This window comes from Salvia hispanica, chromosome 6 (assembly GCF_023119035.1).
Source record: "Salvia hispanica cultivar TCC Black 2014 chromosome 6, UniMelb_Shisp_WGS_1.0, whole genome shotgun sequence".
NCBI classification, from domain to species: Eukaryota; Viridiplantae; Streptophyta; class Magnoliopsida; order Lamiales; family Lamiaceae; genus Salvia; species Salvia hispanica.
The window spans coordinates 3913157-3927515 of record NC_062970.1 but is presented as its reverse complement, the minus strand read 5'-3'; the positions used below and the strand labels follow the sequence as shown (position 1 = coordinate 3927515).

The following is a 14359-nucleotide window of genomic DNA, read 5'->3' as shown; positions in this document are numbered from 1 at the left end:
ATGTCCCCGACTTTGAGTGCTTTCTAACTTGAGTATGTTTGGATTACCATTTGTACAGAATAAATTATTGATAAGAGTACGTAAACACCACTCATGTATAGTGCTCGTATGTAGCATATAATTTCTCATATATATACAAATAAGTGATGTTAAAGAATAACTTGACTTACTTGAACTACTACTCCCTAACTATCCACCTAATGCTACTTTGAGCCTCACCCATTTAATGGTGGAATAAACACAAATCTTGTGCCAGACTCTCTCCGCCCACATAAAATAGCCTTGTCTCCAAGATTTGTTCAACACCAATACACTACCCGCACCTACAAATCCAACAGCATATCCTGACGACACCAACACATAAAACCAATCTATCTCGCCCTCATCACCATCCTCATCCTCATCCTCCTCCTCTTCTTCACGAGTATTGGTGCAGTTGCGTGGAAACGGAGGCCCACAAAGACGGTTCCCGACAAAGCTAGAAGCATCCATGCCAAGAATTTGAGTACTTTCTGGAATCTTCCCCTCCAACAAATTATAAGACAAGTCGAAGTGGCTCAGAAAGGAGAGTACTGTGACGCTAACGGGAATCTCACCAACCAAGGAGTTTCTTGACAGATCAAGAGACTCCAATTGCTTCATATCTCCAACTCTACGGGGGATTAGCCCTGTCAAGTGATTCCTCGACAGATTCAAGAATTTGAGCTCGACCAAGCTTGTCACTCCTTCCGGGATCTCCCCGGAGAGATTGTTATCAGAGAGGTTAATGCTTGTCACCAATACAAGAATGGTAACATACTGAAGCACTGATCCCTTTGTATCTATTGAGACACTCTCCATAAATGTATCAAACACTTGAGAATATTGTATCCCTCCACCATCATATTCTTCAAAACTTCTACTTGTAGCCATTGCAGTGAGATTATGTACACAAGAAGGTATCACCCCAGAGAGATCATTACTTGAGATATCCAAGATTTGGAGAGTGTGTAAGTGACATATACTAGAAGGAATTTCACCACTAAATCTGTTGGATCTCAATACAAGAAACATCAAATTGGACAAGCTTGTCCCAATCCATGTAGGTATTTTCCCAATAAGATCATTCCCACCAACATCAAGCTTCACTAACTTGGCGCAGTTTTGTATTGACAAAGGTATCTCTCCAGAAAATTTGTTTCCATCTAGATTCAAGGATAACAAATTAGCCAATAACCCTATAGAATTAGGTATTCTTCCAAACATCAAATTGTTCCCTAGATTGATATACTCCAAAGAAGACCATTTCATCCAACAATTTGGAATTTTCCCACTTATCAAATTGTTTCCCAAATGGAGAATCTTCAATACATAAGTATCATATGTGGCATCACAAAGAAAGTGAGATAAACTTCCTGACAATGAATTGTTGGAAAGATCCAACTCGATCATATCGTTTGATACCCGAGGCAATGAGCCACTAAATCGATTTGAACTCAAATACATACGTCGATAATATGGAAAAGCGAGGCGGTTTTCCCATGGTTTAAAATCAGGTATTTCTCCATGAAAATGGTTGTGAGAGAGGTTGAGTTTACTTACACCCCAAACCCATGTTGGAACTTCACCAGATAGGCCAGTATCAGACAAATCAAGAACTGATAAATTCTTATACAATCCATGAATCCATGAGGGTATCTCAGAACCTGTCCCCAGATTCCAAGATCCAATGCCAAGCTCCTCCAGAAGTGGGAAAGGTGGAATCCAATCAGGGCTCACTTTCAAACTCAAGTTATTTCCAGATGCAAACAAGTACTTCAATTTTGTGAGTTTTTCAAAGTGAGTCTCATTCACAATACCTTCCAACATATTCCTCCCAAAAGTAAGACTTTCCAAGTTAGAAAGCTGCCCTATACTCATTGGCAATTCTCCACTCAGTTTGTTGAATCCAAGCCATAATCTCCTTAGACTCGATGATTCACCTAAACTGTGTGGGATCACTCCGGATATCGAGTTCTTGGTGAGATCAAGAAACGTCAGTTTCTTGAACTCGCCAAACTTGTCTGTCAAGTGACCAGACAGTTTATTTTCCCTCATGCGCCATGTTACGACCCCTTCCAAGAAGCAATGGGACATATTTGCAAATAAATCAGATATATTCCCTTCTAGATTGTTACCAGAAAAGTCCAATATTCGTATCGCGCACAAACTAGTGACCTCACTCGGTATCTCCCCAGAAATTTGGTTATAGCTTAAACTAAAAGTGTCAAGAGATGTTAGATTCGCTACCCTTTTGGAGATGGTACCTTCCAAGAAATTGTTGCCCAAATACACAAACTTCAAATCTTGGCATGAGTAAATCCAATCTGGGATTACTGAGCTGAGTTTATTCCAAGAGAGATCACCGTGTTGCAGTTTCGTTGTATTGCTTGTAGATGGAATATGGCCTTCGATATAGTTTCGACTCATATCAAGAAACCTGAGGTTACCTTGTCTGAAAATCCACCCTGCAACAGAGAAAGAGGCAAGCCCGTTTCTAGAGAGATCAAGAAATGTTAGAGAAGTGGCATTAACATGATCAAGTGTAGAGAGAGGTGACAGAAGGTTGCAGCCACTAAGATGCAGCTCAGCCAAACGAGGAAGAGCGTTGATGATTGCCAACCAATTGGTTTCGCTTCTGAGGTCGATGAAGTTCATGTTGAGATGCTTCAAACGGACTAAACCAGACAGCCATCCAAGCCCATGCACTCTCTGACCAGAGCCTTCTAGAACCAAAGTGCGTAGGCTCGAAAGATTCCCTATCGACCGAGGAATCTCTCCCTGGAATCCGGCGTTGGATAGATTCAGATACTCGAGATTTTTTAGCATCGCTATGGATGGAGGGATTGCACCTTGGAATTGGTTGTGGCTCAGATCAAGATAAGTGAGATGCTTGAGGCCGAGGAGAGTGGACAGATTGATCTTTCCATGTAAGGAGTGAGAACTGAGATGGAGGCGGTGGACGTGGCTGGTTGGAACGCTGCAAACGACGCCGTTCCATGTGCAGCAGTTGGAGTTGGTGGTGTTCCATGAGGAGAGGGTGGAGTTGTTTAAGTTTAAGGATTGCTTCAAGGTTAGGAGGGCTTGTTTTTCGATTTTGTGGCAGAAAGTGGTGTTGCCATGGGTTGATGTGAAGGAATTGGAATTGAAGAAGATGGTGCTGAGGAAGAAGAAGAAAGTTCTGTGTTTAGAGGTAATCATCATTTCATTTGACTGAATTTTGACGAATGTGGCATGTGATTAAGTAATGTCTGAATTTGAACAGCATTTCTTCACGTTGCAGAAAATTATAGGCTCTCAAATATGGGTTGGAATCATCCCAACATTAATCTAGTTTATGCGACACACTGTTTATTTTTTTAAATAAAATAAATATTACTAATTAGGCCATTGGCAAGAAAGTATCAGGCCATTGGCATATATGACCATCTCTTCAAAGCTCATCTAATGAAATAGTGTTCACCCTCTCAAAAAAATAATTAGGCCATTGGCAAGAAAGTAAAATTGTAAGGGAAAATGGTTCATGGGATTATAATTTCTTGAATTTATTACTGAAAATATGATTACTATATTTGGAATATGTTAGGATTTTAAAAATATAATTTTCATTCTCTTAAAATAATCTAATATATTGAAAAACATAATAAAATACATAGTAAAACATTATACACAGATTATTATCTGTATTAAATTAGGGGGAAAAAAACAAATATGAAAATAAGTTTGAAATGATCTATGTAGTTAACAACAACACGAAATTAAGAAAAAAGTATATTTTGACTAAAACTATTAAACTAATTTATCCTTAGTGACTCTAACTATAAAAAAAGTTATCTCTTACGTGAAGACAGAAGAAAATAATCCTATAAATTAGGTTGTAATCTTCAAAAATCTTCCTTTTTAACGACTTTGCTAGCAGCCTCAACGAAATTTCGCCACATAAATCCGATTTTTAGTAGAAACCGTGCAAGTTGAAATACCTCAAAATCAAGCTAATAAGAATTTTAATTCTCTTTGGAGCTGAACTTACACAGTCAAGAGATCATACAGATCAGTCTAAGTTGTTGATATTTCTCTTCAATATTCCTGTCCTTTTTCCTGTAATCTCTCCAGTGTCAAAGTTGGCACAGAACTCACCCCTCTATTCTAAAACCTGTTTACACAAAACCAAAATCATTTTTTTTTCAAATTTTGTGAGTGAAGTTGGAAGGTGTATATAATTCATGTCCAATCACAATTAGTTTGAGGCATTTTGGGAGTGATCCAAAAACAAATCTGTGAAGGCTTGACCCAAAACGGACAATATCAAACTGTTGTTGCAGTCGACAATCTGACCATTACTTTATTCGCCCCAACCAACAGATTGTTGCGTTCTTTTCAGAGCCTGTGTCTGGCTTCAATATATGTGCTTGCTCCATCTCAATTATTTTGTAGGGAGACCGGAAAGAGGGAATGGGACAGCTCATTAATATGTATGGACATGTAATTGTAAGATACAAGACACGAATAATTGTCCTCTGAAAATGGAAATATTGAAGGAATTTATGTAATAATGTATCTCTGAGATTTTACTACCTTGTTATTTTTCCTTTCGATACCTTTCACCATATGATTATCCAACTCTTAAAATAGACCCCAGCTTATATCTTACTTATTTGAGTCTCATGCCATCTCTCTCTATAATGATTCGTTAACAGTTAACACTTATTTGTGTGGATATAATGAATCATGCAGTTGAAATGGTGTGCTCTTGATGTCATTCTGAATCATGAATCCATTTCTCCTAGATTCGTTTTTGCTTATCTTTAAGATGTTAGTATTTCACATCCTTTGATTTTCATTTTTTTTTGTTTTTTGCAGATTAACTACTCGGCTTAATTTGCGTGTATTCGAACCAGAGAATCAGAAGTTTGCAGTGGCCAACAGAGATTCATAAGTGAATACCAGAGGAGGATGATCAAACTCCAAAACCATAATATTCTTTTATTTGCATGCGACCAATGTGATTCCGTAGTTGGGTTAAATTTTAAATTATTTACTAGTTTTCAATATTTTAAATTGTGACCCTCGGATGATTTATCGCGAACATACTATATTTTACGTATATTCCTCGTTCGATCAATACTCAGTAGTTCGATTCACAATGGAGATAAACGTATTATAATTGTAAACATTCTAGGTTCGAACTAAAAAGCGTTAAAATTTGATTTACAATCTAAAAATACCCGGTATAAATAATATGGGTAGTCCACAATAATAAAAAAAAAATGAACAATTTAAGGCTTATTTTCAGACAATTCTTGGCGTGGGCAGCTGCTGGATGCGATGAACTTCTAATGGAGAAGTTGTATGTAGTACACATTATTACCATTCTGCCAAAATTAAGTATCCACAATATTTATGCGCCAACAAGCTACTGTGATCTACTTTATCTATGCATATGCATGTCCTTAACTAAGTCTACTTGTTTATTTATTCACATCGATCCATCTACCAAAGGAAAACAAAACAAAATTTATAAAAACAAAATAAAGGCCAAGAAACAACATAAACAACAATTAAGACATAGAGTGAAGCTCAAGGAAACACCAAATGTACTTGGTGTGATGCAATGAGGCGCTTTAAGGTAAAACAAAACAGATAGCGAGCATAGGTTGATGTGAAGGAAATGGAATTGTGGAAGATGGTGATGAGGAGGAAGAAGAAAGCTCTGTGTTTAGAGGTAATCATCATTTCACTTGGCTGAATTTTTTGACGAGCATTGCTCACGTTTCTACAAATTCTAGGTCGTCTCTCAAATATGGGTTGGAGTCTTCCCAACATTAATGAAGTTTTTCACACTTATAACTACTTAATACTCCCTAAGTACCAATCTTTCAACCTTTACATTTACTGGAGTACAATTCTTTAACTACTTTTTCAATTATATTCGGTTTCCAGTATTATCTCCACAGATATGATTCTCTTTAAAAAGCTTCAACTAAATCAGGTAGTGTTCGCCCTCTCATAAAAATAACTAGGCCATTTGGACAAGAAAGTATAATTGTAAGTAATTTTTTTTTTTTATGGAAATATGTTAGGATTCTAAAACTATAATTTTCCTATACTTGAAATTATATAAAATACATAATAAACATTATAAATTGATTATATATTTTTTAAATTTAGGGGAAAAATTACAAATATATAATTAGGCATTAAATAATCTATGTAGCTCATAACACGAAATAAAGAAAATGACCTTACAAATTAGGTTGCTGTCATCGTCACGAGTTCCTTCATTTTCACGACATTGCTTAGTAGCTCCACGAAATTTCGCCACATGAAAATCCTACTTTTTTCAAGTGTTTAAAGACTAAAATCCTACTTTTTCAAGGGTCCAAAGACTGCCAACCTTATTTTCTTTTTTCTTCAACGATCAGTTGTTTGGTATTTAATTCAATTTCAAAATTGTTATTCGTTAACTAAGTCCAAGATGCACGATTTATAACCCATATTAGAATAAACTCGTATCGATCCATCTACCAAATGAAACAAGCAATCGAGGCTGAGAAAGCAGAATACGTGCAAGTTGAAAGCTCAGCATAAACAAGAAACCATAATGCTCAAGGAAACACCTCAAAATCAAGCTAATAAGAATTTTAATTCCCTTTGGAGCTGAACTTACACAGTCAAGAGATACAGATCAGTCTATGTTGTTGATATTTCTCTTCGATATTCCTATCCCTTCCTGTAATCTCTCCAATGTCAAAGTTGGCACCGACCTCGCCCCTCTATTCTTTTGAAGTAATGACCAGCAACCCCAAGGCGCCTATCAATATATACTGCACCAAGCCAAATCAAATACAAACTTGCCTTTAGATAATGCAATGACAAGCAACGTCATGACATAATATCCAAGGAAATAAACAATAAGCATGAAAGAGTTCATTTGGTATTTCAAGAACACAAGGTTTGAGAGCTAACCTTGATGATCGGTTTCTCAGTCATGATAATCGTAACCCAGCCTACATATGGCAAGAATCTGCAAAAAGCAGTATTGTAAGTGTCGATGCTCTCATCAAATCTCAGAACATACAGTGTTGTTGGTAATCGGAATACAATGGGACAAAATAAGTAAATTTGGTTAAGAAAGTAACAAGAAGTCGCAGTAATTGAAGAGCGTCAAAGCAAATACCATATAACATGCCATTAACATGTAATAGTATTGACCGAAGGTCATAAATGTAAAGTGCTAGTAGTGTTCCACGGGATTGTGAAGGGGGAGATGAATAATTGGGAGAATATAATGAGTATGTGTTTATCGATGAAAGAAAAATATGACAAAAAACGACGACTGGTTTATGCTGCTAAGAATAATGCGAAATATAATTGAGCATTTAAGAAGTTACTCCAAAATGCACAAACATCATTAGAAATTTAGCTGCAGAGTCCAAGAGGTCTAGAATTCTCGAACTTCATACAAGGGACAAAGAAAGAAAGAAAGTGTGCAACAAAGTTAGGAATAGTAATTTATACATTTGTACAGCCCAAGAGTTCAACATGCACCCAGTCAAAGGAATTAGCGGACCTAATTCATGAAGGTCAAATAAGGCTCCTAAAGCCAGTATAATAGAAGAAATTGAAGCTAAGGAATCTCAGAATTGATTATATAGATTTAAATCTAATTCAGCCAACAATTTTTGCAGATTCTCAATCCTTGAATTCAGAGAAGAACAAGGTAAATAAAGCTGTCCTTAATCAGACATATAATAACTCTAATACGCGAGCCATGCCAAGCGTATCACAAGTTATATAAATAATTCTGGAATTTAATTTTAACTAGGAACTCACCCAACAGCTCTTCCCATAATATGGTGCCTCTGCAACCAGAGCTGACCCTGAGCATAGAGAAGTCTGTCGTCTCCGAAATTGTTATCTCCTGGAAAACAAAGAGCAGACTAACATGAATACCAACATCATTTTCTTGAGAAATATTGGATCGTGTCTGTTTCTAGAAGAAGATAAGAGTCATAAAATTATTTATAACGCCTGCTTAATCCCAATCATAAACATTTAGCAGATGCTTCAAAACTCAAACGTACTATAACACACTAACATTTCAACTCAGTACTTACATTTCAGTGCATATATTATTTTTATTATGACAAATAATAATAGTTCAAACAACATACCTTTCGTAAGGACGTCAACTTCCCCAGTATCTTCACGTTCATGAACCTAAATAGCAACCACTGGTTAATATGAGAGCACAAGGAACAAGAGCATATAAAGATGAGGTTTTGTTATAAAGCAAGCACAACTGCACACACATCGTATGGACTTAGTTCTTTGGGTGCATGTACTACTTATACTAAAGCACGGAGTAGGATGATATTTCCCAATACAAGAACTTTTTTAAGCTTGACAGGGACATGCAACTGTTTTTGAGCTACAGTAAAACGTACATGCAATTGTTTTTGAGCTTTAAGGGGCAGTAAAACGTACATGCATCTCCCAAGCTTAATCACAATAATTATTTCTATAGATCCTACAGAAGACAATAAATCCTCCTATGCTGTACGAGGTAAAATAAGTACATAACACAGATATCTTGTTCCTGTTTAAATATATTCATGGTATTACATGATTTTGACTTTCCATCCTATCAATGCTCCCACTCCTACCTGAATTTTCAAGGTTCTCAGCTACCCAATGACTTGACAATTTTCACCTTTTTTTTTTCTATTTTCTCCAATGTCCCAATGACAACAGGAATACTACTTTCTTATTGATCTAGTTCCTCAGACCTCAGCTACTATGTAAGCGGGGTACTTAAGATGAAAACAAGTATCAACTTTCATACCTTAATAACTCGGTGGACTATAGGAATTTCACGCCCCTGTCAGAAAGTAAAGGAAGTTAGTGAGCTTGGGACAAAATTACAATAATTTAATTTATATGCAAAGCCTATGGCCCATACACCAAATTTGGAGACAAGACATGCTTCTCATTTTAGAAGCAAGAGCATGTCTCAAAATTCAAGAAATATATAAGTAATGAAATGAACATCTGCAATGTCTTTCCTTCATTGGGTTTTTATAGATCTCAATGATCATGTACTACATTCCCCATGAATCAATACAAATGCAAAGAAGATGACATCTTTAAATGATCACATATCTAAGAGGACATGCAAACTCTTTGGGGTTGGATTTTAGTTAACACTGGTCAGGATAAAAATTTAGTTTCGTGGACCAAAGACAAGCAAGGACAGCAACAATACTGAAATAACACATAATACTGATACCACGTACATCAACATTAAAGACAACAATTTCTCCAGCACGAATAGGATCCTTGCTCATATGCAAGAACAATATGTCCCCCTGAAAAAGGTAAATGAACAAGTTAAAATCAAGGAAAATGGGAAGTAGAAAAGTACTATATTGATACGCTAGACATAATAACAACACAGATATCAGGTTTGAGTAGCTCTCTGTGAACCAGACATGTAATAAGATATGATTTGTGCCAACCATCGAAAAAATTACTAAAGTTTATCAGACAGCTCAAGTGTAATTCAATGTAACTAGTAGGATACGTGAAACAGATAAAGGAAAGGTTGCAGCACTACTATTTGTGAGCATTCTAAAGTCTTAATATCTATGCCCCTCCCTTGCTGAACCTTGAAGCCCCCGGAGCTTGAATAAAGAGGTGTTTGGCAGCAAGGCAGAGTTGATAAAGGACCAAGAATTGGCTTAAGTGATACACACAATTTTAAACACCCTTTATTAGCAAGCTATAATACTTTTGCACAAGAAGAAAATCCCATGGCCATGACACTAAGTAATGACATGGCGGATTCATCAATAATGTTGGTATTAACAACTGATGTAATGTAATCAAAGCACTCACCCTTTTAAAACCAGGCTCCATACTTCCAGAAAGCACAACAACTACCGGCGATTCACTGCCAGTAACACACATTAACCCTTTCCATATAATGAGTGCTGATGTGACGATCATACCTGGACCAATTGGTTAAAATGAAAAACCAAATCAGACAAATTGCCCTTTAAAAACAAGAGAGAATAAAAATAAGGACACAAATAACAAAAGCCTAGCAACATTAGTATCAAACAATCTTCATATGAGCGAATCATTAAATGTCATAATGTCCAGATTTGGTACTCAAGCATAGAACCTATATTACAAGGCCAGAGCTAGTTTTCAATATGAACAGACAGCATAATCACATAAACTTCATGTAACCAAGGAGAATAATCAGAGAACAAAAGAGGTAATAAATAGATAATCACATCTACAAATCAATTTGCATAAAATGCAAACTTTAAATGAAGAAATTCCTCATTTTAAGGTATCAAAATTACATCTTAGTTGATACAGTAATTCAGCTTTCATTCACTTTCTACAAGAATTATTCAATTAAATGAAGTGCACGATGACTAATAAACCAAAAATCACATCGAAATATACTCCGAATCTGAAGGGAAAGTTAACTAAAACCAGAGCACAGACAGTCGCACATGAATTCACATATTCAAAAAAAGACAAAACACACAATCGAAAGCAACCGAAAAACCTCTTATCATCATTCAGAAAATCACGAAGCAATTGTGCAATTATAAAAACTAAATAAAAAAGCAAGTCTATTGCTCGAACCTAGGCTGACGGCTTGAGTGAGAACTTGTCTGAAATTCAAGGATTTGATAGAATCAATCTGCTCTCCGATCCACCCCATCTTCGCCGCTGTGTGTGTGTTAGCAAATTAGCAATACAGCACTAAAAGGTTCGGAGTCGAAACGCTCAATTTACTGAGAATTGGTAATGAAGGTCAAAGGGAAGTAACAGCAAAAGGGGAAAATGAATTTGCCTCAACAATAAATACAAATACTCCCAAATATTATCCTTTAATTCAAATAATTTGTGAGTATTAGAATTAAATAAACATAATAAAGACCACTGTAATTCTGGAAAATGAAAATAAATAAATTAGAGAAATTATTAAAAAATCTACTCTCTCGATTCGAAACTGAAAAGTAAAATTTAGGAATTAGGATATACTATGTAATTTGAGAATAGTTATAGAAACACTTCGACGATTAGAATAGCTATAATATACTATTAACCATTATATTCTTAATATTCAAATTATTTAGGGTTAGACGAATCAAGCATCTTCACCTAAAAATTGCCTCAACGATTCATCGAATGATTCAAACCTAGTATGATTTTTATTTCAGCTACCCGAATACCTGATGTTCGTATCCTTAGATTAATTCCTATAATCTTTTAATATTTTAATTTTGATAAAAAAATTACTTTTAAATTTTTAAATAAAGATAATTATTAAGCCTTAAACCTGGGTAGGCTGGAATAGATGATAAAATAAAATAAAGGTTAAATGTCAAATTATTTAAGCTCATAACTAAAAAATTTGATTTACCTGGATCAAGAGTAGCCAAAGATCAATAAAACTAGCTCCAAAATCAAGATGGTCGGCCAAATTAACTTTCCTTATTAATTGGCAAACATGTTTAGTTTGCTATATCTATCCAAAATCTAAAGAACCTCTTTCCAATACTCTTCTCATTGTTTAACCAAAAGGATAAGCTTATTGTAGACATGGGAATATGAGAAGGAAAATGGGAATGGCAGCTGAAGTGGAGAAGAAAACTCTTTATCCGGGAAGATGAGCTCCTTGGGAATCTTTAACTTGCCGTGAATCGAATTGAGCTGAGGGAAAACACAAGAATGAGAGAGTGTGGTCGTTCCACAATTCTTTGGGTTTCTCTGTTTCTAACTTTGTCTTACAGGTCAACCGAAATTTGAAGGATGCGGAGCCTAGAACATCGCAAGGGCGCCTCGCGTTGGAGTAATCTCGTGCCACCAAAGTTCAACTACATGTTTGGTTCGTTTTGCAAGGAAAGCTAAACACAAAAGAGAGACTGTTCACACATGGCATAGCAGGAATTGAGGATGATCCATGCATCTTTTGCAATGAGGAGTCAGAATCTTTGGAACATATCATTTTCAGCTGTAGATTTTCAAGCCAATTGTGGTACTATTGTTGTGATAGATGGAACATATCCCATATGCCTACCTAAGGACCCGATGGCGTGTTTCCTCTCTTGGATGGGCACCCCTCTCCAAAAGGGTGATAAGAAAACATGGATCTCTATGTTTTATATCATATCTTGGTCGATATGGAACATATGGAATAAAATGATTTTCCAAAAGTTTAAACCAAACTGGGAGGCCGAAAAGAGAAGATCATTTTTGCAACTTACGTTATGGAATATGAGTGGCTGTCCATACCTCCCCCACAACACAGATGTCGATCGATCAAGTGCAAGACTTCAGGTTTTGGAGTGAAGATTGTTACCAGGTTTGTGTTGTTGCTCTTGTTGTTTCTTTGGCTCTTTGGGAGTTTTGCATTTTAGCAGGTTTGGTGGTGTTAGACTGAGATATCATTGTACTTTTCTGTTTTTGTTTTTTGCGGTTTGGCTTTGAGCCGCTTGTCTTGAACCTTTGCTCGCTGCTGGCCGGCTCGAGCCATTTCCGTCTATAAAAAAAAAATCTTTCCAAAATCTATTAAATTATTTTCTTGCTTGAAAAAATATACTTATATTAATCAATTACTATTACTACTATATGGTACATGTGTATCGACTCATTATCTCACGATATATCTACCTGAATTTAAAATGGAACGAACTTATTCTTCGAACATAATTTTAAATAGTCCGATAGATTTCCAATTTGCTAGTTAGGCAAAACGAACTTAATTTTTCTAGCTAGGGCTAGGACATTATTATGAAGTTCATGTAAAAGGTTAGAGATACGATCGAATACAAATGTAAATATACGCAAACGTGAGAGAGTTAAATGGCTAAATATAGAATCACCTATAATTTAATTATTTCAAATGAATATTGAGAAAATTTAAACCGAATTAAATTGTTCTAACTTTTGTAGTTTGTAGCTTGGGGCAAACTGTCCAACCAGCTCTAAACTAAAATCACCTTTAATTCAATCCTTTTTAATGGACATTAAGTAGATTTAAACCGCATCAAATTGTTCTTGGTAATAGTAATATAGGCGTGCCCGTGGCTAGTTGGCTATGGGCAAAAATGTTCTACACAAGGCATCCACAATCGTGTGCTTAAAATGAATGTGCACTTAGATGCTAAGCACGTAACACCCCACGTATATGCATTCACGCAGTTTCATTAGCCATTGGGTTCCCAACACATAGCCACCCACTTTCGTTTAAATCTTTTTTAGGTTTTACCACAGATGTTTCAAACCCGCCTAACCATCCGTAGATGTCACTTTTGTTCATAGAATTTCATCCCTGGATGAGTTTTCAATCCTATCAAATATGACTATTCAATTACTTTCTCAATATAGACAAGTAGTCATAACAGAAATAAAGGAAGCGTGTTCCTAGCCCGTCTACTCTTTTTAAAATAAACATGTTTAATTAATTTTACCCCTATGAAAATCATACTTATAAATTAAGAAGTCTTTTTTTAATGCTTTGTGCCATTCAACATAATTTCTATAATGGCTTGGACGCAAAACAAGTGTTGTAAATTTTACTATTTGTTGTTAATCCTGCAGAATCTTGTGAGTTTTGAAACCATAGTATTTGCAAAACCACAACAATTTCCATGTGTCTTCGTTTTGGGAGACTCGTTAGTAGACAATGGAAACAACAACTATCTGAATACCAAATTCAGAGTTGATTACTTACCCTATGGTTTCGACTTTCCATCTGGCCCAACTGGGAGATTTTCCAATGGTCGCAATATTGCAGATTTTATTGGTACACTTTTTTTTTCGTTATTTGGATTAGTATAATTCAGACATATTGTTGCTTTCATAGCTTCCATATTTTTTTATACTGTATTTGTCAAAGAAAGTATTTTTGAAGAAGTTTTAACTCATCAAACTAAATCAAAGCACAGACTAAATCAAATAGTAATATTTTTTTTGCATGCTTTGGTTATAACTCCATATTTAATACACTGTACATAAATTTTGTTTTTGCCATCTTCCTTTCAGCAAAAATGTTGGGCTTTGAACATTCCATCCCTCCATTTGCCAATGGTACGACTGATGATATCCTTGGCGGGCTCAACTATGCCTCCGGTGGAGCTGGAATTCTCAATCAAACTGGAACTCAATCTGTAAAATCTCTCTCTCACTCAACAAGAGAATTCGAGAAAATTATGTAGCTTGGATTTATTTGCATACAATTGATAAAAATGTATCGTCTATTCATATAAAAACGGCATCGTTTGGTTGAAAATACTCCCCCGTCCCATCAAAT

At 35.8% G+C, this 14359-nt stretch overlaps 2 protein-coding genes across 2 annotated transcripts; both read right to left on the bottom strand.

Annotated features, from left to right (window-relative positions):
- Positions 1-189: 189 nt before the first annotated feature.
- On the bottom strand, positions 190-3219 carry LOC125193764 (receptor-like protein EIX2). Its single transcript, XM_048091636.1, has one exon. It carries the CDS (start codon positions 3217-3219, stop codon positions 190-192), a length of 3030 nt encoding a protein of 1009 aa, XP_047947593.1.
- A 3360-nt stretch (positions 3220-6579) lies between these two features.
- Positions 6580-10875, bottom strand: LOC125192533 (signal peptidase complex catalytic subunit SEC11A-like). The gene is made up of 8 exons (XM_048090137.1): positions 10684-10875; positions 9916-10028; positions 9315-9386; positions 8864-8899; positions 8193-8238; positions 7852-7939; positions 6985-7042; positions 6580-6842 (listed from the first exon to the last, which is right to left on the bottom strand). The coding sequence occupies exons 1-8, from the start codon at positions 10760-10762 to the stop codon at positions 6792-6794; spliced, it is 543 nt and encodes a 180-aa protein (XP_047946094.1). The 5' UTR covers positions 10763-10875; the 3' UTR covers positions 6580-6791.
- Positions 10876-14359: the final 3484 nt, after the last annotated feature.